The sequence below is a fragment of the Natator depressus genome, chromosome 18, assembly GCF_965152275.1.
Source record: "Natator depressus isolate rNatDep1 chromosome 18, rNatDep2.hap1, whole genome shotgun sequence".
NCBI classification, from domain to species: Eukaryota; Metazoa; Chordata; order Testudines; family Cheloniidae; genus Natator; species Natator depressus.
Window position 1 is genome coordinate 16,917,796 of NC_134251.1, and position 22,163 is coordinate 16,939,958.

General features: G+C 47.4%; 1 protein-coding gene across 2 annotated transcripts in view; it reads right to left on the reverse strand.

Annotated features, from left to right (window-relative positions):
- Window positions 1-22,163, reverse strand: part of LOC142000755 (uncharacterized) — a 71,710-nt gene that overhangs the window by 40,441 nt on the left and 9,106 nt on the right. Inside the window, exons 2-4 of one of the 2 annotated variants that reach the window (XM_074975280.1) lie at window positions 13,012-13,086; window positions 9,076-9,125; window positions 5,413-5,466 (exon numbers count right to left, since the gene is read on the reverse strand). In XM_074975280.1, coding sequence (XP_074831381.1) covers window positions 5,413-5,466; window positions 9,076-9,125; window positions 13,012-13,086 — 179 coding nt within the window. The remainder of the gene's footprint in view (window positions 1-5,412; window positions 5,467-9,075; window positions 9,126-13,011; window positions 13,087-22,163) is intronic. The other variant, XM_074975281.1, reaches the window with a different exon arrangement.

Genomic DNA, 22,163 nt, shown 5'->3' on the forward strand with positions numbered 1-22,163 from the left:
CTTTTTCCCCCGGGGTAGAGAGTGGAGGCTTCCTCTTGAAGTTGGTTCCTGTAGTGAGTTGCCAAACAATTCCAGACACATCAAGGAGAGAGTTTCTAACCCTCATTGAGGGAGGGATTTGCGGGAGGAGGGACCTGAGAAGGCAAGGAAAAAAAAACTTCTCGGTTCAGAGTAACAGTACGGGGAAGAAAGAACTGGAGACTCTCCATGGAAGCCACCCATCCTAGCGCAGCGCATGGTGCACGTTGACCAGGAGGGAGTGCTGTTACTTGTCCCAAAGTCTCCAACCGGCCGATGGATTTAGCATGTGTTTTCTTGGGATGCTCCTCACCCCATGTGGCCTCCTGCTGCGTTACGTTTTCATTGGTCTGGCACATGGTTCTGGATTTCACCCAACGACCATGACCTTCCCTCACCATATGCATGTGGCACACTGCGGCAATCCAGACGTCCTTTCCAGAGCTCCTGCCACACTGCGGGACGTTACACAGAAAGACAGAAGAGGTTTCCATGGTGTGTGTAGTTTGATCTGCTAAGCCAAGTTTCCTGAGTCCTGCACCTTTAAACAGGACCAAATTCCCCTTCCTGCTGCCATTTTGTGTCCCGATGTTGCCTGCCAAGCACACACATACTGAGCTCTTGCATGGGAAATCTACCTTTGTTCTCTCTTTTGGGTTTGTCTTCTGAAAACCTGCTAGCTGCTTTCCCCCACTGCACCAAACTGCTAGAGAACCCCTTGCAGGGACCCCCTCTCCACTAGTACAGACAGCTCGGAGCTGGAGGGAGTCCCACATCTGCTGCCTCAATCTGACCCATGGGGGACATGTACGGCCAACAGGCCACATATCAGCTCTGCTCCAGACAAAGGCGAGGGCACTGGGACGAGGGGTCCTAATGAGACTCATGGGCTGAGCTCAGAGGGAGTGGAGTTTCAAAAATGCACGGTGAATAATTTGAAAACAGACTCCATCTCCCTGCCCTCCCCACACTAGAGAACAAAACATGTCAAGACATCCTTTTGCTCAAACCCAATGAACCAGAATTCACCTCCTTTTGGTTTCCCATAGTAACCCATGGAGTCCTTCCACACTTAGTTTGCCAGCACCAATTACATATATAAATCGACCGGCTCGCAGATGAACTCCTGGCCTTTCAATACAATAACTCTGCAGGGCTGCAGCAATCATTCCAATTTGTTTCCCTTAAATGATTTTTTTAAAATGCCATCAGTGCTTGGAGTCATCCTCGCGGCTTCATGTAACAATGGGACGTACTTTTATGGGGCCTTCAGATCTGTGGGAAGTCCATAGCACAAACCGTCTCCTGCTGAACAATCTTACTCAGAGCAATAAGGTAGAGAGAGAGACGCCAGGGAGGTCCTCATGTACATATAGTACGGATGAAAATAGTATCCCAGGATCCACAGAGTTGTCCCAATGCTGATTTAGGATTTGTACCACAGTAGCACCTGGAGGTGCCAGTTGAGATCTGAACCCAATTATGTAAGTGCTGTATAGAGAAGAGACTGTTCCTACCCCAAACAGTTACAGTCTAGACAGACCAAGGAAGGATTACGATCTCCATTTTACAGAGATAGGGAACTGAGCAAAGAAAGACTAATTGACTTGCCCAGGTCACCCAGGGAGTCTGTGGCAGGGTCAGGAACTGAACCCAGATCTCCAGAGTGGCAGGGCCTGTCTACACTGCAAAAGAGGTGTGTCCTTAACTTGGGTTAGCGAACTTGAGTTAAAATAGCAGTGAAGAGATGGCAACTTGGCGTTTAACCAGGATTAGCTGCTCATGTTGAGCCCCAGGCTGCTCTATGGGCTTTAACCCGAGCTGCTGTGTCCTTACTGCTATTTTAACCCGAGTTAACCAACCTGAGTGAAAAAAACTTTTTTTTTTTTTGCAGTGTAGACATACCCGTTGTCCAGCTCCTTCACCACAGGAGCATCTTTCCCAACCTGCCATTTTAAAAAATAAGCTACAAAGAACTGTAATGGTTTGTGAACACAAGGCTTACTAGGGGTCCAAAGCAATTTAAACTTACATGCTCCGGGGGATTGGTCAGCCACAAATCAGCCTCAGGAAAAATATTCTGCTTAGAGCAAACTTAATGGTTTAAAAAGGTTTGTAATTCAAAAGTGGGAAACATCAAGAAACAGAGAAAGTGAGGCAGCGAGGTTAAATAACTTGCCTGAGACCTCAGTCAATGTTAGGGAGAGAAGCCAGGAGTCTTGGCTGCCATTCTACCCTTTATAAGTACACCAAGTATTCACACACTGCAGTGTACCAAGCCAGAAGTCTGGCATACACGGCACATGGTTCATTTTATGAGCGCAGGAGGACTTCTCAAGTCACAGGAGCAGCCTGGAAGTGGGTCCCTCAATAGCTCCAACAGGGTTGCAGCATCCATAGCTTCTGGAGGATTCTCTGCACCTCGAAGTCTTTAAACCACGATTTGAGGACTTCAACAGCTCAGACATAAGTTAGGGGTTTGTTACAGGAGCTGGTGGATGAGACTCCGTGGCCTGCGTTGTGCAGGAGGTCAGACTAGACAATCATAATGGTCCCTTCTGACCTTAAAGTCTATGAACCTAAAAGCAACTGCATGAGTGAGTATGACATGCTCCAATGTGTGGAAAAAGGCATCGAGCATAAACTCAGCAAGAGAGATAGAAGCCAGTGGCAAGTTTGGAGCCAGAGACAGAAGGTCTGACCACTGCTTTCGGCTTCAGGTTCACCAAATTCCTATAGACAAAAATACAGGAACAAGTTTTAATCTGGAGAATGACCCAATGCCACTTGTTGCAGAAGCATGACCACCACCGTCCTGGTTGTGAGCAGGAATTGAGTCATGACACTCTGCAATTTGAGGGAAAGTCTAGTAACTGAGAACTATAACAGACTCCTCTCTGCTGTGGAATGGCCACACGCCGGGTTGAGAACACACTGAATAGTGCATTGCACCAAGAACAGAGAAAGTGATGTACTGCAAGCAAGCTCACATTTCACATTAATGAGAATTAATTAGCACTTTTAGCTGCAATCCTTCTCTAATACATTTCACAGTGGACTCACATAGGTCCCTTTTTAATGTGATTTCAGCCAAATATAGTTTTAGATTACTTTCTTACATTAAAATAATTGATTGACTTAATATAAAACTAAATTTTTACTATTAATTTTTATTAAATTTAATTTAAAAAGGAATTCGTGAAGAGATGCATCTTGAATTAAATTACACTGATATTTCATTAACCTTGGATCAATTTTTCTTATTTATTTTAAACATAGTGGGTTGCAGAGCAAGTTTTGTGCTCAGTTTTTGGGTTGCTGACCAAAGACTGATTTTAAAGATCTGACCTGTGGGAAGGATGGTCCAGTGGTTAGAGCACTAGCTGGCAGCCAGGGTTCAATTCCCAGCCCTGCCACAGACTTTCTGTGTGACCTGGGGAAACTCACTTAGTTTTTCTGTGCCGCAGTTTCCCACATGTAAAAAAAAGGGAGGGGGGAGGGGGCTAATCCATTCCTACTTCAGAGAGGTGTTGTGAAGTGCTCAGATATTATGGTAATGGAAGCCATAAAGTATTTAAGATGTATTACGGATCTATCATAAAACTTCACTCAGTGTTCCCTACATCAAGCCCTTCAATTTGCAGCTGAGCAAGAGTATATCTTTTAGAAAGACATCTAGTCTTGGAGAGGTTGAGAATCACTGATCTGCACCATGTAGAATACAGCATAAGACCTCCACATTCACTTTCCTGCTCAGAGGGTGTGCAGTGCCTGAGACCTCTCTGCCAGCTGCAATTTTAATTCTGGACAGCATCTGGAGACATGCATTACAAAATAAACCAGGTTTCAGAGTAACAGCCGTGTTAGTCTGTATTCGCAAAAAGAAAAGGAGGACTTGTGGCACCTTGGAGACTAACCAATTTATTGAGCATAAGCTTTCGTGAGCTACAGCTCACTTCATGCATCCAGTGAAGTGAGCTGTAGCTCATGAAAGCTTATGCTCAAATAAATTGGTTAGTCTCCAAGGTGCCACAAGTACTCCTTTTCTTTTTACAAAATAAACAGTTCTCTTGTGGCTTGCAAAGCAGCTCTGCAAATATCAGTTGATAAAAATGAAGAGGTAAATAATACATGCCCTGTACCACGAGTCCTAGGAAAATGCCATTCATTGCAAGTTCCCAGTGTATGGCAATGTCAGGAGGTCTTGGTCTACAAATCCCTTTCATTTGAATCCAGCTCTTTGCCTTTGCAGACAGTAAATGGTGACGATGTGCATTCTTCTGATGAACGTTTAAAAAAAATTCAGTCTCCACTCGAGATGCAAAGAGATGAGAAATCACATCGCTGATGAGACAACAGGAATCCAGACACAGGCTTCTGCTACTTGTGGAGAAAGCCCTGCACCTTCCACCATGAGACTCATTTCCTGTTACAAATGTTTATCACACGCAGATACAGAGGGGGCAGCAGCCCCTGAGTCAAGCTGGTGGCATCTCTCATATATGCGCCCTTTCCTCTAGGAAGCCAGAAGAGTACCTCAGTTTCCCCTCAGTAGAAGGGGGGATATTGTCTACTTTGCAGGGATTCTGTGAGGTTTAATTCCCTCCCATTTGTGAAGCAGGTTGAAATCTGAAGATGGGAGGTGCAGTAACAGCACCAAGGAACATTTGTACATGCTCCCCTCTCAAACGGGAAGGCAGAGAGTGTTCCAGGGTCCAGGTGGAATGGGAGGGGGGGAGTGATGGAGAGGGTCAAGCCAAGTGTAGAAAAAGACAATGGGACATTTGTCCTGGGCAAGTTCTGCTCCCAGACAGGTCTGTGCAAGACGCGACTTGTTTCACAGGAGGCCCTGCTGTGTTGTGTGCAATTCCCCCTCCTCCAATTTTGGTTCTTTTGGGCAAAATTTTGACAAAAGGCCCATTTCATATTTTTGTCTAAAAACTTGTGGAAATTTGTGTCCCCCCCCCTCACATTTGACGCTGCAAAGCCAGATTTGTCTGACAAAGAGCTTCCGCCCCACCCCTCACTCGGCACGCAGCCCCCGGTAGAGTCCTGAACATGCTCTGGTGATGACTGTAGGATTCCCATTGTGCAGAGGTACAGATATTAAGGACTTCCCAAGATCATACAGTAAGTCACTGGTAGAAATGGGACTGCAAGCCAAGAGCCCCCAGTTCTGCCGCTCTAACCACTCGACAGCACAGTCTCCCAGCACCTGTGTGCGAGTCAAACCTTTTGTGAAAGGCGGAGAGGTTCAAAGCGAGGGGGAAATGACTGTTGCATTGTTTCCAACATGACCCCAATTGGGTCACAATAGGAGGGCAAGATCCATGGTATAACCCCAGCACAGACAGTTTTCACCAGTCAAAGAGGAGGAGTCATGCACTGACTTACCTTCAGTATCTTATGCTGTGAACTGAGGGCCCCATATCTGTTCATAGAATCTTGCTGTAACAAAATATCATAAACACATTAGAATGCAGAAGATACAGAGGCAGATCAAAACCACGCACCAACATCTGTGTAGCTACTTAATCATACCATTAAAAGTATCTGCAAGTCAGTGTCCATGATGTTTGGTCTCCTGTATAAGACTAAGCATTGTATCCATTTAGCCTAAGAAGGGTCACTTCTCAGTGAGTGCTGCTAGAATGGATTAGTTTAAAATAACTAAACTAGTTGTTTAGTCTGGGCAGGAAAGAGTTTTCCTGTCCAATAAGTCTTTTTGACATTTAAAAAAAAAAAAAAAATCCGATCACAAATTGGACAAAAACTTGAAAGCTTGAAAATTTTGTGAACCAAAAATCCAAAAACATCCCTTTGGTTGGGTTAATCAAAATGTTTCTTTTTGATAATTTTGAAACATTTCATTTTGATATTGACTCATTTTTTTAGTGCAAAATTTACTTACATTTCTACGTGAAAAGTTGTTTTGAGACCAAAAAACCCTCAGAACTTTCTGGTTTGACAATACTGAAATGAGAGACTTTAGCAACCTGGAAGCTTTTTTTTTTTTTTAAACCAAAAGTTTTTCAGCACAGGTGTTTCATCGAACCCGCCCGTTTCACAAAAAAAATATTGGTTTCAAGGAATTTTTTCCAGTTTAAAGAAAATGAAGGGTTGTATTCTGCGCTCACAGTGGTGTAAAACTGGAGTAACTCCACTGACTTCAATAGAGTTACACCAGTGTAAGTAAGATCAGAATCTGGCTCCCGAGCACATGCACTGAGATGCAGACAGGGAAGTTAATTAAAATTAAGGGGCAGGATTCTGCTCTCATTCCTCTGGTGTAAATGCAGAGTAATTCTCGCTGACCAGAGATTCTCACCCAAGCACAATGGGCTGGAGGAGCTTTGTAAAGGAGAGAATTCCCTGGGAACTGGGATGAGGGCTCTTGTTAATGAGCTGCAGGGGAGAGACAGACAACACAAACCCTAAGGCCTCGCCTACATGCGAAAGTTACACCAATTTAACTAAAAACCAATCTTTGCGCTGGTTTTACTGCATCAGTTTAAACTCCTGGATATGGGTACAGCTACCAGTTATAAACCATGTGTTTACCGATAAACCACATATCCAGAGTATGGTTTGCACTGCTTTAAACCAACTCGATTTTAATCAAACCAGTGCAGTTAGTGTGCAGACAAGGCCCAAGACCCAGAAGGCAGGGCCCAGATTCTGTTTTTCCCTGTGAAAACTCAGAGCTTGCAGGGTGCAGGATGTGAACAAGATGCAGAATTGTGGCCTTTTCACAAGCATCTCTGCTCAGATCTGTATTTGGCAGCTTTAAGTAGCCCGGCACAGATCACAGGCAGCACCATGGAATTGCAAACTAAGCACAGTGCATAGTTGTTGCGATCTTCTAACCCACAACTCAAATTACATATTCAATAGGACCCAAAATATTACCACCAAATGAGTTTCAGGGACACAATTGCTATGGAGCTGCATAGCCATCAGTCTGTTCAGCAAGTATATCCACTATGCTAATTCCATTACTGCATGGTATTTAGCAGTCACAGTGGAACCGATTAAATGTTCCACCTAGTCTGGCGCCCAGTTTCCAGCAGTGACCAATTTCAGATGCTTCGGGGAAGGAGTAACAAGTCCTATAATCTAAAGTGAGTGAGTTACCCTAGGGATGTATTTCTTCCTGACCCCAGCCCTGAAGCATGAGGATCAAGATTCTTGTCGTTTTCTCCCCAGTAACTGTAGATGCTCTTCACATTCACAGGAGTATCTCACCAGTACACCCTATTAACTTCTTCATTACAAGTAAATATACTATTTAACCATAAAGGTTCCCCTTTGTTTTCTGTGCTGCTGTATTCATGGCACTTGGCAAACTGCAGTGAGGATATAAATGAAGAGGGGCTCTAGCATTTGCACGTCCAGCTGTCAGGGGATTTAACACCACAAAGAGTAGTTATGGGGCTGAAAACCCTGGAATGGGACCAATCTTGCATTATTTCAGCCCCATAAATAGAGACAATAGAAAGCCTGTGAAAATCAGATGCAAACGCTGAGCTATCTGGGCTCCTAGGGACTCGAGTAATAAAGTTCTGCCTGAATTCAGCAGCACTGACACTTTCATTGCTGTTGGCCACACACCATCACATGCAGTGAACAACGGCCAACAGTTATGCAAAGCTCTCTGTTTTGCAAAGGGTCAGGGGCTATGAATATGATGACAAAGGACTCCCATCTCCATTGAAAGATGCCCTTGCCCCACCCCCGAGGGGAAAAAGACACCCCCCCTTTTAGCAGACGGGGGTTGGCAGTAAAACCTATCAACTCTGCTACGATAGGCTGAATAACTAGCAGAGCCCAACTGCCTCCATGAACCCCCCCACCCCCCGAGACGCACTGTTTTGCTCTGGCTCTCTGCACCAGGTAGCTGGTAATTTAACATGCACATTGTTAGTGACAAACACCCACCTCCCATTGGGACGGGGCTGCAGGGGGAGAGGTTGTTGCTACTCATGATCTCCCCTGACTCAGTTCTGCTGCCGCGCTCCCACCCACAGACCAGGAGAAACCATTTACCTCCGTCGCAGGGACAGTGTCCACAGCTTCCCTGCAGTATAGTTCCTCTCTCTTCTGGGCTGTCCCCATGCTTTGTTTCTCAGGTGAATAGAATTCTGTCCAATACAAAGACAACTGGCCTTTCCTTTGCCAATAGGCAGCTGAGCAGGACTCCATGATGCCACGGAGGCTAGAAGTCCAGTCACTCAGTTTGCCATTTACAGATCTGGACCAAGAATAGGGACTTGGGCTAGCAACATCCCCAGAGAGAGACAGTTCTTTTCTCCTTCCCAACTGAGTTGAAATAGACCCTTATTCACATAAGACTAATTGTTTGTGTAGACAAGTTCACAGCAAGCTGGGGTGTGAATCTACTACACACTAATCTGTCGCGGACTAACTGGCCATATGGACCCTGCTGATGCGTGTTAACAGTTTGGGCTTGTCTACAGGGGAACATCCAGGAAGATTAATCTGAATTAACTAAAGATGTGAATTTGAAGTGAATTAGTTAAACCACATTAAATCCCAATATGAATGTTGTTATTGAGAATTAAGGTGGCCTTAATAATTCAGTTTAGTTTAATTCACTTTGGAAATGAATTCAAATAAACCGAATTAAGGCCACTTTAATTCTGAATGAAGCTGTTCACACAGGTGTTAATGAGGTTTAACTAATCCAGTTCAAATGCACACCTTTAATTAGTTTGGATTAATTTTTCTGTATGCCCCCATGTAGACAAGCCCAAACTGTTAACGCAAGTCAGCAGGGTCCACATGGACACTTAGTCCACAGCAGGCTAGCATGGGATGGATTCACACCACAGCTTGCCAGGAACTAAACATTCACATGGACAAGCCCTCAGACCATTAATGATGAAGTGACCCAGGATTCATCCTGATGCAATACCTACTGGCCCAAAACTCTAATGCCAGCATCATCCCCAATGTATGTTGGTGTGCAGCTGTGGAAATACTGAAAGGATCTCTCTCTCTCTCTCTCAAACACACACAGGAACATACTGTACCTACCTTCTCTTTGTTGAGTGCCTCTTGAGCTTCTAATTTATACACCAAAAAATCTAGAAAGGAAAAAAGAAGAGAGTGTTTAATTGGATGGAATTTACAAGGATCTGTTTTATAATTTTCAGAAGGAGAAAAACTCCTAACCAGGCAAAAGGCTGATCCAGCCAGATGGAATGCAGAAGCTTTTAAGAGACTTAAAGAACACTGAGGTCCTGTCCACTCTGTGCGATCAAAGACAGTGTAGTACTTTCCACTAAACCTGTCCGCCCTGCTGTCCTGGCCAAATTTCCCTTCTTCCCACTACAGTATAGTGTTCTAGATCGCTGCCACTCTGCACCCCAGGAATGGCTGCATTTCAGCAGGTGCAAAGATTGCGCAATTCTTTGGGGTCCTTTGAGACGAAAGATGCTAGCGAGAAATACATTTTAAAGCTACACGGTGGCATTACTCCCAGCACGGCGGTGGGCTTGAAGGAAAACATCAGTGGCAAGCTGCAGCATACACAGGTGGAGGAGGCAGTGCATTTTACAGCAAACCGATTTATCTGCACACAAATTTCCCCAAGGGCTGGCTGGTGAGCACTAGCCACAGTGAGCCAAAGCCGGCTCCAGGAGTCCAAAGAGAACCTTGGGCCACCTCATCCTCTCTCAGACACGATTTACACGGGAAGGCTGGACTGTCAATTCCTTAGGGCAGGAAAAGTCATTGCACTGTATGTACAGCACCTGCTCGGGGTCCCTAGGCTCTACCATAAAACAGATCATAATAAAATGATTCAAACAGACTCCACTTAACCCACTGCAAGAGGCAAAACGTGAAGATAACAGTGTCTATGATTAAGGAAAACACAAGTATAGCTGCCTTAGATCCAGAAAGCCCTTTGAAAAGGTGGCCTGTCCTTTCCTGAGGCTTCATTGCTTATGCCAAGCGAGGGACCCAATTGCTATCTCTGGCCTCCTCAGACTCCCATGACTGCTCGCCTCCCTTCAGGGCCCGCTCCGTCACTGCACCTCTGTGGGGCCCTACAGCACCAAGCTGCTATTCCGGGCTTGCGTCCCCTTGCCTGCTTCGAGCAATGTCCATCAATCCTGATCTGCAGCATCCCCCATTAGTCCAGTCTGGGGACAACACATAACGCACCTCATTGTTGTCCTGCTCTGCAGCATCCCCTGATATCCCCGTGCTTGGGCCTCTAATTAAGCTGCCTGGTTGATGCTTCGATGTAAAGAAGTGTCCAGCAAAGCCAGATGCACACATTTCCACGTGCAACCCAGCTCCAGTAGACAGGCATAAATAGCACTGCGTTCAGTTCTGTCTGCACCAGCCAACGGCTCCTGCAAGCCTCATGAAGGTGTATCATTTATTTGCTACACTACATCCTCTTCTTAGGATGGGAGGTTAGGTGAATTCCCCACCCCACCTCGGTACTAACTAGATCCGATCACAGTATTGTAGATCTGTCATTGGAATTGGGAAAGGGATTCAATTATTCGGTGTCTTCCTGCGTGCTCCTCCCTCTGAATCAAACACACAAATAAGAAGGGCCTTTCCATGAAGAACATGGCATTGGTGCTCTCATGCATCTCCCAAATTCCCATCACCAGGGTTCCCCTGCATTCTCCAAAGGACTGTCACTGCAGGAAGAGACGCAGCTCCCATAGACACCAGGACCTGACAGTGCCAGCCCTCGTTGCTGACGGTACCACGTCACGGGAGCAGGAGTTAACACAGAATAGTTAAACCCCATAACACATTGGTCGGCTTGCAGAGACCAGCACAGGGCCAGGAGTACCCACGCTTTGTCCAATCAGTTCTAAAGCCAGAGATTCCCTCCCTTACCCAGCTTAGTCATCAGGGCCACAGTGAGATCAGAAGTGAGCTCCTAGGAAGCAACAGACAAAGGGGTGATACCTTTGGGAGCACCAGTGTGCCTCAGATTTCTCCTCACCACTGCGAGAGCAGCCCCTCCAAGAATCCTTCTCTGTGCTCTCACTCCCAAGAAGGCTGTGTAAATCACTACTGCCAGGAGGCAGAGTGGCCTAGGGGATAAGGCACTGAACTGGGAATCAGGAGACCTGGGTTCTATTTCCTGTGAATGACCTGCTGCGACTAGTCATTTCCTGATGTGGTGCCTCAGTTTCCCTTCACCAGCCTTTATCTATTTAGATTGTAAGTTTGTCGCGTAGAGTGCAAAGAGGTCCAAATCTTGGTCAGCCAAGTGGCTACGGTATTTGGTTAGGCTAGGTAATGGCTCTATGAAACTTACGCCCCCAACTTCCTTAGAAGCTTCAGAGAAACAGAACTGACCCTAACTGCTGTGTCACTGGGAGACAAGCACATACCACTCTGCACGGATGTGCTGGGGGTGAAGCTTTTCATTTTACCCCCCAAAATGCCGAGCAAACTGTAGCCCAATATCGTACAGACTTGCCACCCTTCATTTAAAAGGCACAGCAGCACATCAGCTCAGTGCACAAGCTCTTTGGGGCAGGGACCATCTGTTGGATCTATGTCTGTACAGCACCTGGCACGATGGGGTCCTGGTGCAAGAACGGGACTCCCAGGTGCTACCACAACACAAAGAATGGTAATCAAACCCCCCGGGAAGGGATGGGTACAGGGAGTTAATGCATTGGCCTCGCAGATCCTGGTAGAGTAACCGTGCCAACGTCCTTGTGCCCCAGTCACCAAACCACTACATGGTTTGCTATATAAGGCTTCTGAAGAGGGGGCTACCCTCTTGCAGAGTAATTGCAGAGCATACAGCTGGTCAGGACACTGGGGCATGTGTGGTGAAAGCTAACTGAAGACAGCGCTACTCGTCCTTCACATCACGAGCATCCAATGCTATGTTTGCTTGAAATAAATGGTCTATTGGATCCAGTCATGGAGAAAAGCTCCTCAGCGTTCTTAGAGCCAAAATGCACGCAGCCCGGAGCCATTCAGAGTCCATGCACGCTCTGCAGAATCCCTTTGGCAGTCGCCTCATTTCCTAGAGCAACGCTGACAAACTATGAAAGAAATCTAAATATTAGAAGACAGACATTCAACATTTGAGTCAACTATTTATCCACAGACTCATGACAAACTTGGCTGATACATGTCAACGTTTCCAGAAATGCAGGGAGCTTAGGAATGAGACCAAAAGGGATAGACGTATTTCTCCACATAGCAGCTTTGAAGATACAAACCAAGCTGTTAAATTGCCAGCAACATTCAGGGCTAAAGTGATCTGCCATCCAGCATTCAGAGCTACGAGATACAGGCTCTAGCCCCTTCGTGTCTTATTTCCTATTCAATTCCGCGGTCTTAAAAATAGACATGTTCATCTCTGGATTTCAAGCTAATGGGAGGTTTTACAATCTGTAGCCAATGTCAATAACGAAGAGCTGGCAATAATGCTATTATTAATTATTATTATTAAGAAGCACCAGGCAGCTGCACATCTTCAGAGCACCTTGCAAACACTGAACCTGTAATGGCTGTACTGATTTTTGTGAAACTGACCAAGCTAGTTCACCTTGATGTAAAGTTTACGTATTTAAAAAGAAGAGGCACGGTCCAGTGCTGGGTTTAGTTAACAGGTTTGTGGAACTCAGACGTTACGTCACAGGTGTCAATGCAAGAGCCTAGACAGACGGATTGCTTAGACAGGGACTAAATACAGGAGTAGGAGCCATTAATTCCAGAGTTCCAATCCCTGATCTCACACCACCTCCTCCCTTTGTGGCCTCAGGTGAGTCACTAACCATTCTGCCTCAGTTTCCCCATGTGTCAAGCAGGGATAATTCCCACCTACCGCCTCATGAGGATGTTGGGAGGATTCATTAACCTTTGAACAGTGCTATGAAGGTGGAAATCACACTAGGTGCTGTGCGTTATTCCCTAGCGAGACTATTTGAGTTGCTGCCGACCTCTGCTATGCCTGTGCAAGAGACTCACCTTCTTTAGTCTTCTTGTGTTCCCCTCGCTCTTTCTGCAGGGATCGTTCAAGCCGGGATCTGTGCTCATACACAACTAGGGACGCGAAGAGAAAGGGAAAGCATGACATAAACCAGCCAAACAATTATGCATTCCCCTGCATTTGCTCCCCACAGCCACGGAGTACAAGTGTGTGTAGGGGGTACATCCTGAGCATCCCCTGCAGTGGGACAGAGCATCATGCAGAGAGGGGGAGTGGACTTGAGCCAACAGGTCTTTCCTCCTTCTAACTCCCCCTTCCTATTTCATGACTAGGAGACAACAGGCCCTGACTTTCTGGACAATTAGCCCACGGTGGCTCGGGTGTAGCAACAAGGCCCCATGTCAAGTGCAACAACCGCCCTGCGCTGCACAGCCAGCCTTGGCTCCCGTGTAAATTACACTTCAGAACAAAGAAGAAGGGCCAAATGGAGCAAAAACCGGGCTCAATGCTCCATTTAGGGCTGGGACTGCATCACGGTGGAGTTACTAACCCACTGGGGGGCCAAAGCTGGTTATGCATCAGCAGCTCTGTGGGGTTAAACAGCCCATGGCGAACCAGCTCGGTACAGATTGCTGAGCCACATCTCTGGCTAAGGGCAGTTCTTATTGATGGGGCTGCTCAGCACGGCTGCACTCCCGCAGGCAGGAAAGGAGAAAGGATTTATGGAGCCTCTGCTCACAGAGACAGGTGCAGGCACTTTTTCAAGAAGGCACAGAACTGGAAAGATGTTCCTGGGGCACGAGAACGGCCTCTGATTGAGTCTTTGTCCCCTGGTTATTTCTATTGTTCTTCACGGGAAGGGAGGGATGGAGCAGAAATTCATCCTGAAGCCTGAAAGAGACAATCCCTACAATACAGATTCTTTCCCACACTCCCAAAAGGCCCCAAGATCAGCACTATCCAAGGGCCTGGGAGACTTCTGTGCAGAGGGAGTTGATGTTGCACTAACAACAACGTCCTAGGGGGCTACAGAAGGTTATTACACTTTGCCCACTTTGGGTAGCCCTGCGAGCCCAGGATTTCAGATCACCTTATGGAGGTGGCTAAGTATTGCCATCCCCGTTTTACAGAGGGGAAGGCGGAGGCACAAAGAGCGGAAGCAACTGGCGCGAGGCCACAGGGCAAGTCAGTGGGCGAATCAGGGAAGAGAACGACGCTGGTTTCCTTCTCTAACCACCTGGGTGGGCTACGCTTCCATATTTGGGACAGTGAGAGACTCAAACCTGCCCAACCCTCCACTCAAATGCTCACAGCCATTGCCTTAAAAATAAGGGCTTAGCGAGGACAAGTTCACGAGACTTACCCGAACCGCTGAGAAAGCCTTTAAAACACTGAACCCCTGGATGTCAGTGCAGGACATGGGCCATTGTGGAGGATAAAGCTTAAGGGGAAGGCTACAGACAGACAAGTGTAACAACCGCCCTGCGATGCACAGCCAACCTTGGCTCCCGTGTAAATTACACTCAGGAGCCATTCTGACATGCTGTAGAAACAAGGGAGGCTGGCTGCAGAGTATTGTACATCTCCGGAGATAATTCTGCCAGGAGGGCCTGCCTGCTGGGGAAATGCCAGGAAGACAGAAAATCCTTCCCAAGAGGACCGAGCTTAGAAGCAGTTCGCACAGGGGGGTTCACAGTCTCCCTCGAGAAAAGCCCAGAGCGAGTGGCAAACCAGACAGCCAGCCAGACTAGTCCCTATTTCACCAGGGCTGAGGTTTTGGCATTGGTCTCATTTCACTTCACAATGCAAGTGAGACCTTTGAAATCTGTCGTTAAAACAGAAGAGAGAGAGAGAACCCGACCCAGTACACAGTGGCCAATACCCTGGTGGTTATAGCACTCACCTGGGATGTGGGAGATCCAGGTCCTGCTCCGAATCAGGGAGAGCAGAGACTTGAGCCGAACCACTAGGCTCCTGGCTATTCCGTGTGTCTCTCCCCTCCCCCAAAATTCCACCCTGGACTTGAGAAAGTTTCATCGAAATTGATACATTTCCACGGAATGTTTCTGTTGTGATGAATTGGCATTTTCCAACACCAAATGTTTCATCAAAAGGCTCCTGACCAGCTCTACTGAAAATGACCTCTTCTCCTGGGAGCATCATATCCCCCGCTGTGGGCCCCTACAGGAGGTATGGGCTACTGCAGGGGTGGGCAAACTTTTTGGCCTGAGGGCCACATTGGGGAATAGAAATTGCATGGTGGGCCTGAATGCTCACAAAATTGGGGTTGGGGAGGGGGTGCGGGCTCTGGGGTGAGGCTGGGGATGAGAGGTTTGGAGTGCAGGAGGGTGCTCCATGCGGGGATTGAGGGGTTTGGAGAGCAGGAGGGGGATCAGGGCTGGGGCACGGGGCTGGAGCATGGGGAGAGGGTCAGGGGTGCAGGCTCCAAGTGGCACTTGCCACTGCTTCCGGGAGCCGCTTGAGGTATGTCCCTTCTCCGGCTCCTATGCGTGGAGTGGCCCCCGATCCTTAGAGCGGGGCCATGCGGCTGCTTCCGGGAGCCACATGGTGCGGCCCCCGACCCAGCGCCTCGTCTGGAGCACCGGAGTGGGGCAAGCCCCAGACCTCGTTCCCCAGCGGGAGCTCACAGGCTGGCTTAAAACAGCTCAGGCCATAGTTTGCCCACCCCTGGGCTACTTGCTAGGAAACGCTTTCCCTTTCTCAAAGCTCTCCTCCTATAGGCTGAGAGCACCGAGCCTCCCCCACGGCTGATCCCATGCTGCTGCTCCTTTGCTGCATGGAGAATTGGGGACTTGGAAATGGCTCTCGCACTGGGGAGGCCAGAGTGGAACAAACCCAATGCTACTTTGAGAAGCACATCTAGATTCTGAGGAGCCAGATCCCTAGCCAGTGTAGATCAATGTTGCTCCATTGAAGTCAAGAGAGCTACACTGATTTACGCCAGCTGAGGATTTGGCCCTGAAAAAAAAATCAAGCTGGTATGGCTTTGATTCAAATGCACCAGAAACAACCGTTATACACACCCCATTGCTCACCCCTTCCAGTGACAAGAATCAGGAGTCTCCCTCTAATATTGAGAAGCTCGCAGCGGTTTTTTATTGGGTTTAAAAAGGGATTCCTTATCCTTTAAAGCAGGATTATATTTAAAGGAGCTATACAATCCTTCTATTCTTCTGATGGGACCTGTAACCAAGTCCCACTTTGTAATAAGTTACCAAGGCCACTCTTCAGTTCACAGAATGCTTCAGTTCACACCTTACACACAAACACACACACACACACACACACACACACACACACACACACCTTCTGCCCCTGTCAACCTGAACCATCCCAAGGAGCTTTTCAAGCTAGACAGGGATCATGCCACCCAGCACTGAAACGCAGCCAGCAATTCAGCAAACCAGGTAACCCTCCCCAGACACACAGAGCGTGGCAATCCGAACGGGCGTCAAGTGGAACAATATGTGCGTCAAGCGGAACAATATGTGCGTCAAGCATGGTTAGGGTCAGAAAAGGGGGACTATACAAAGTAATAGCATTCACTGATTTGATTTACTCAAGTCAATTTCACTCACTCACTGCTACTCCAAACCAATTTCAGTTGTTTTTCTGGAAGAGTCAAAGGGAAGGAGTACGGAGGACAAAACAGTAAGAGCCGGGACTCCGGGGTACTAATCCCAGCTCTGTCACAGTCCTGCTGTCTGAGCCAAGCCAGTCTCTTAAACCAACTTCGCCTCACTTTGCCGTAAAGCGCTTCCCTGCCTCCCAGACCCAGTGCCTGCAGAAGTCTCTCTTTATACCTGGCTGATGCTGTGCAGACACATTTATAGGGTCTCTAGTTCAGCTGATAAGAGGCAAAACATGGTGGACGAATTTTAACATACCAGAGAACAAGCACTAGGGTGCCGTGTCACATCATGGAGGACCCATTCTCCCAGAGTTCACTACTTCATTGGTGCAACTCATCCTCACTTAGACCTGGCTCTAAGACACTTTAGAAGCAACAGCAGCAGATTTGGGTGGCGCACATGTATGTATTTTAAATCCACACAGAACGCAAACGTTGTTCTTAGTGCTAGAGACACTTTGGGTCGGACAGGATTGTCCACGTATTTGAGGAAGAAAGAAAAAAATTAAAAAAAAAATATCAGACAGTGATTTTTAAAAGGAGGTTCCACTGATCACCAGCTAGCATGTGAGCCCAGGGCTCACCATAGGGCTGGTGCATGCAATTACCTGAGAAGCTCAACTGTATTTCTCTGCAAGAAGCTTCCAGCAAAAGACCACAAGGCTGCTGTTTATGAATCCCACCCCCTGTATCGCTGAATGGGAAGGGACCACATTCCAGCCCATTGTTTACCAGCCCACAAGGGGATATAAAAGATGATGGAACTTTTTAAAAACCACCACAGCTTGACAGGTTCTTTTAAGCTGCTCCAATCCTGGGAGTAAACATCCCCGGAATTTAGGCTCTGTTCCAGCATCTTGTGCTGGCTCCAAGACCCAGCCATTCCGAGCTGCTCCACCCTAACCTAGCAACTTGAATTGTCTTTATCTTCCAAGACCTTGCAGGTTGTGTGCGCCAGATAAAGGGATGGCTGAATTACCCCCTTGCTTGGAGCCATTAGCCTTTTTTATTTTTATTTTTTAGAAGACCAGTGAGCAAAATATCCAGTAGGTTTTTGCACTTAGGCTAGTGAACTTTCCATGGCAGTCTTACCAGACGATCAGGCATTTTGGGGCTATTCCATTTATAAAATATACTGGACCAGGTAAGGTTGCATTAACAGTGCTCTTTTGTGATCACAAACCCAGACCTAAAGTTTATTGGTGTTGAAGGCATTCGTATACCTCCAGCCAGTGCAGCCTGGCAGGCCATCAGATACGGGGCCTTTGTAAAATCATGTCATTGTCACAACCATCTTGCCGCTGCTTCACTCTTTGCACATTTCTGGTCTGATTGAATATTTCATCTTCATTGGACGAAGCGAGCTGTAGCTCACGAAAGCTCATGCTCAGATAAATTGGTTAGTCTGTAAGGTGCCACAAGGATTCCTTTTCTTATTGCGAATACAGACTAACACGGCTGCTGCTCTGAAACCTGAATCTTAACACTTGTTCTACGGTAGCATGTGGAGGTTCCACCTGCTATCAGGGCCACTTGCAGTTTCTACTGGATACAGGCATCTTCACTTCCTGTCCTAGACTGTTGCGTAGTGCTGCCGGGCACCGTTTGAACAATTGCTCTGTTCTACCCCAGAGACGCATGTGTGTCTAAGAATCACTTAGCTCACCAAGGGGCACATCCTTGGCTGGTATAACTTTTAATAACCCTACTGATTTAGCTATGACATTTATACCAACTCAGTGTCTCTCTCCATCTGTTTAAACTTGTGAAGGATCCTTCAGAATGACAGCCAATCAATGAATTATGGAAAACGCTTCGAGAATTCAAGAAAGAAAGATAATCTTCCTATAGAATTTGCAGACGGATTTATCAAATTCTGAAGCAGGAGGAGAATTTTCCATTTAATTCTGTTAGATGGTTTAAGAAGTTCTCTACAATGGATATTAACTCCATAGCAGAGGCATTTGAGGACGTGGAGAAGATTTCTCCGCACTGAGCCCTTTCAGTTCTAGGACACGCTTGAGGGTGACCCACTGGCCAAGCGAGGTTTCAAAGTCAGAGATTTGCCTCCGGGGAAACAATGAGCTGGCGCCAGTAATAAAACAAGAGCCAGAGTGTACCAGAGGGAGCAGCCCGCTGTACAAGCAAGGCCCCACCCTGCCAGCAAGTTTGCAGAAAGGCTGCTGGCAGCTCTGTCCCTGGGTACCCTGGAGAGGATTCCTGCTTTCAGGGATGGTGAAATGTGCGCTATGGTATTAGGGGATTAGTTGCTCTGTTTGACAGACACTCCAGTACAGCCATGGCTTTCTGAAGGATGCTATGTATGGAGTATATACGTCACATGCTATTTGTCAGCCAGTCAATGGTACAGAGTCCCCGAGACCCTGAAGCACCCTTTGTGCATATGGACTGTGGTGACAAAGAGCCCTTCACAATCATAATCACAGTCACTGTTGCGTCCCTTCTAAGCAAAATATCCCTGCACTCTAGGGTTGCCACCTGTCCAGTTTTTAGCTTCTGTGTCTGGGTGCCATTTTGGGTTGCCAGGTGCTCGGTTTTCGAAAAGGGGACCTGGCAACCCTAAATAGCACCCAAACCAAAAGTCCAGTTACCGTGGGGCGGTGCTGGGTCATTAACCCATGGCAGCCCCTGCTCAGCAGGGGCCACCTCCTACGTGAAGGCAGGCTCCTTGAGACGACCCAGCGAGTGATGGGGTAGAGCCTTCTGGGAAGAGACGGGGCAGGGTGGGGCCTCAGGGGTTCGGTTACCAGCAATTAGAAAGGTGTCCCTAGCCTCTGTTTGCCAGAAGCTGGGAATGGGCGACAGGGGATGGATCACTTGATAATTGCCCTGTTCTGTTCATTCCCTCTGGGACACCTGGCATTGGCCACTGTCGGAAGACAGGATACTGGGCTAGATGGACCTTTGGTCTGACCCAGTGCGGCCGTTCTTATGTGCCAACCCTACTGCACTCTGACCTTACATAATTGAGTCAGAACATGGCAGGTGCTGGAGGTTATCCACAGAGGGTCATGTAATTCTGCCACTATTGAAAAAGCAAAACAATCCCGTTCCCTCCAATAAATTGGCCATAGGGGTATCTATTATGATTCCTCATAGAATATAGCTCTGAAGACATCACTGGACAGCATTTCAACAGAGGAATCCGTTCCTCTAAGGGAGTGAAGGTCTCACTTCAAAGCAGGTGAAGCAAAGAGGTTGAATTAACATGCAGCTCCAGTTATCCTAAATCCAACAGGTATCATCCCCAAAAGGAGAAGCAGTGGGATAAGAAGAGAGCTGGGCCTTTTGCAAGGGCCTTTTGGTTGAGGAGCTGGCTCAAAAGACGAAAGGGAGGTTTTGTAATACGGACATGAAATCCCATATAGCAGGTTTTGCAAGTGTTCTGGGGTCCTTCAAACAGGTGTTTGGAGACCCCAAATGTTCATAAACAAAAACAAATGACTGCAGTTGTGTCTGTAACGAGTGGACAAATGGTTTCTATTTCTTCCCATCCTCATCTCCATCCTATTGTCTCCCCATCATGGAAAGAAACATGGGACTAGATGACTCACTAGTGGGACAGAACCCTCCCCCTGCTCTCCCCCAAGTCACAGCATCCAGTCTGGGCCAGGTGAACAGCGATCAAATTAAAGGGAGCAGGTTTTGCGCACAAATAGCCTAGAGTTGCCAGTTCTGGAGGGGGTCAGCCACACGTTATATCCTGGGGCAAACGCTGAGGAAGTTTGTTAACGTACAGTCACTCTGTACAGCTGGGCTGCAGTAACATGCTGAAGGGCTAAGAGATTTCTTTGTAAAGTGATGGCGGAAAAGGGAACTGGATGAGACTTGGGAGCAGGAGCAGCCCAACTGAGACGCAGAAAGGATCAATCGGCTCCCTCCCACTGCCACTCACCCCTCACTGCCCCGGGAAACAGACAGCACAGCACCCGGTAGCTTGTGACCATCCGAGCCTAAGCCACGGCTCCTCGAAGGAAAAGCCGCCTGAACAGAGCAGCAGTCACAGTGTTCAGGTGGTCCAAGTCATCAGTTTAACCTAGTAAAAGAGACTTCGATCTCTACCTGCATTTAGCTGGAAAGAGTTTCAGCTCCTAAGAACATCTGTCTAGCCAGTGATTTCACGTCGGCAACGAAGTCTTTAAAGGCTCTGTCGATCCTCCCCCAACCCGCCTTATATCGATGAATAAGATCAAATGCTCCTGACAATTAGGTTTGATGGAACATTAAAGGGCAGCATGGGAAACCAAAAGCGCAGTCTTAAAAACTCCGTTAGCAATAACGGCAAGTTCATAACAGCCAAGGGCAAATCCTAGGTGGGCGTCTCAGAAGCACTCAGCACCGGCCCAATTCTGCTCCCGCTGGAGTGAACGGGACTTTTGCACGGCAACGGGAGCAAAGGTAGGCCAATGCTGAACATTTCTGAGAACCCTCGAGGAATGGCCAAGGGAGAGAGACTGGAGGGGAATCGAGGGTGTGACAATAGACCCCTGGCCAGAGACATGCTCGGAACTAGAGCTAGTGGGAAAAGTATCGCCAGAACCTGATTTCGACAGAAAAGGCTGTTTTCATCACAGTCTGCTCTAAACCATTTTAAAATAGTGTTGATTTGGACAAAGATTCCTGCAGGGGAAAAACACTCCTAGAAAGGAAGGCACAGCATGACAAAAGAGGGTGACAGAGCCATGCAAGTGTGCCCAGAAGCAGAAGGAACCGGGTGGCGGGAAGTATTTCCTGTCCAGAAGACAAGTCATGCTGCTCAGTCAATCTTCTATGGGCCCACTGTATCCCAAGTGGGATTGCCCTAAAAATGAGGCTCAAGAGTCCGGACTTGAGCCTTGCATTGCACAAGCTTCCACTGACCGACAGCAGCACCGACTTGTCCCCTCCCACTGAAGAGGACAAGTCATTCCAGGCCGCACCATCGGCGTTTTGGGCACGACCAGGGAAACCAGGTTTATTTGAACTTTTGGCCCAAGATAGGATTTGAACTGAGGATTCCAGTGGAAACAGGCCAGCGCACAGACACCGCATTTGTTTGGATATCCAGGGCTTACTTCAGGGCTATGAGAATTTGCAACCCTACCAGATCTCTAAGGCTAAGCAAGGCCAGGCCAATAATTGGATTGGGAGGACGCTAAGGAAATCCTGGGTGCAGCACAAAGTGGGTGTCGGTGAATTGACAGGACGAACTCTGCGTGGGCACCAAACTGGCATGGCGTTGGGGGAGCACTGCACATCTAGAGGTAGAATGTTCCAACCAGGTGTGATCAGTAAAGACTTTTCACAACAGGTGGGGGCTAGCTTTTGCGGTCTGAGTGATTCCAATTTGACCTTCTACCTTAAAAAAAAAAAAAAAAAAAAAAAGCAAGCAGCCACCCTCTGTACTTTTAATTGAGACTATTCCCAATTGATCATGCAGCTATTGCATTCAACACCATAGGCGGCTGCATTTAAGTGGCAGGGGAAAAGATCCCTAGATGCATTATTATTTCTACAGAGACCCCAGTTTGTAAAATG